The sequence below is a fragment of the Rhineura floridana genome, chromosome 5 (genome assembly GCF_030035675.1).
Source record: "Rhineura floridana isolate rRhiFlo1 chromosome 5, rRhiFlo1.hap2, whole genome shotgun sequence".
NCBI lineage: Eukaryota > Metazoa > Chordata > Lepidosauria > Squamata > Rhineuridae > Rhineura > Rhineura floridana.
In genome coordinates, this window is record NC_084484.1 from 177,131,801 (window position 1) to 177,133,304 (window position 1,504).

Below are 1,504 nucleotides of genomic sequence, written 5' to 3' on the forward strand. Positions count from 1 at the left end.
ATACCTGACAGTAGGTACACAAAGGCATGGAAAAGGGCATGCAAATATTGCAAACAGGATGTATACCAATTCATATTTATGTTTCCAGCAACAATCCTAGATTAAATATATATCTGTAACGCTTCCAGCTATCCTAGATAAAAGACAGAGAGAAGTGTGGCAACTTAGCCACAAACTGTCCACAGCCCAAACCACAGGAAGTTTTCTATTAGCTTCTGTTGTCCACAAATTGGGGGACGATGTTGGACTCAGTTCCTCTCCATTTTTTATTTCTAATTGTCACCACAGCTGTGATTGCCGTTGGGGTGATGGGAAATGGATTCATCACTGTTGCGAGCGGCCTCGGCTGGCTCAGAAGCAAACAACTCTCACCGTTTGACATGATCCTGTTGGCCCTGAGCCTGTCCCGCCTCCTTTTCCTCGGGATTACTTTGAGCTTCCTTTACTCGATCTTCCTCGATACCGACAATCCAAAACCTCTGCCGACACCTGTCATGTTCCTCTGGGCATTTTTCAATGCTGCTAGTCTGTGGATAGCCACCTGCCTTGCTGTCTTTTACTGCATGAAAATTGCCAACTTTACCCAGCCGCTCCTCGTGAAGATGAAGATGAGGATCACCAGCATCGTCCCACACCTGCTTCTAGGATCAGTGGTGGCCTCCTTCCTTGTTTCCCTTCCTTTGATCTGGTTAGGACACTGCAGCCATTGTTGCAATGGGACAAGGGTTGCTATGGGTGACAGTAATGGAACATGCTCTGATGGGAACTTTCAGATGCTATGTTCTGCTATTCTGTACATTGGGGGGACTTTCCCTTCCTTTATTATATGTTTAGCTTTTTCGGTCTTCTTAATTCACTCACTTCTGCACCACATTAAGACGCTTCAACAGAACGCGGAAGGTTTTAGAGATCAGAGGATGGATGTTCACTTGAGAGCTATCAAGACCCTGATCTCATTCCTTCTCCTCTACAGTGCAGCCTTTGCATCTGAAGTCTCATTCACTTTGTTCTTCAGTCCTTGGACAGTTCTCATATCCCTACTTGTGGTGGCTGCATATCATTCGGGACATGCCATCGTTTTGATTATCACGAATTCCAAACTCAAGCAGGCTTTCACCACAACTCTGTGTGATACTGTGTGCCAGAGTCTGCAGACAACTGCATCACCTTGCCATCCCAAGACTCCGAAAGGAACTTGCCAGTCTTAAGAATGTGTGAACCATCTTGTGAAAGTTTGCTAGTAGCCTTATCAAAACTATCTTTTTCTAACCTCCCTGACAATTCCTCAAAGATCTCCTTTGAGCAGCAGCCTGACCAGACTTTGACAATATAGAACCATAGAACAGTAGAGCTGGAAGGGGCCTATAAGGCCATCGAGTCCAATCCCTTGGTCAATGCAGGGATCCAGATTAATAGCATCCCCAACAGGTGGCTGTCCAGCTACCTCTTGAATGCCTCCAGTGTTGGAGAGCCCACCACCTCCCTGGGTAATTGGTTCCATTGG

The 1,504-nt window shown here is 46.1% G+C and overlaps 1 protein-coding gene across 1 annotated transcript; it reads left to right on the forward strand.

Annotated features, from left to right (window-relative positions):
• Window positions 1–239: 239 nt before the first annotated feature.
• Window positions 240–1,208, forward strand: LOC133386124 (taste receptor type 2 member 9-like). The gene has a single exon (XM_061629731.1). It carries the CDS (start codon window positions 240–242, stop codon window positions 1,206–1,208), a length of 969 nt encoding a protein of 322 aa, XP_061485715.1.
• Window positions 1,209–1,504: the final 296 nt, after the last annotated feature.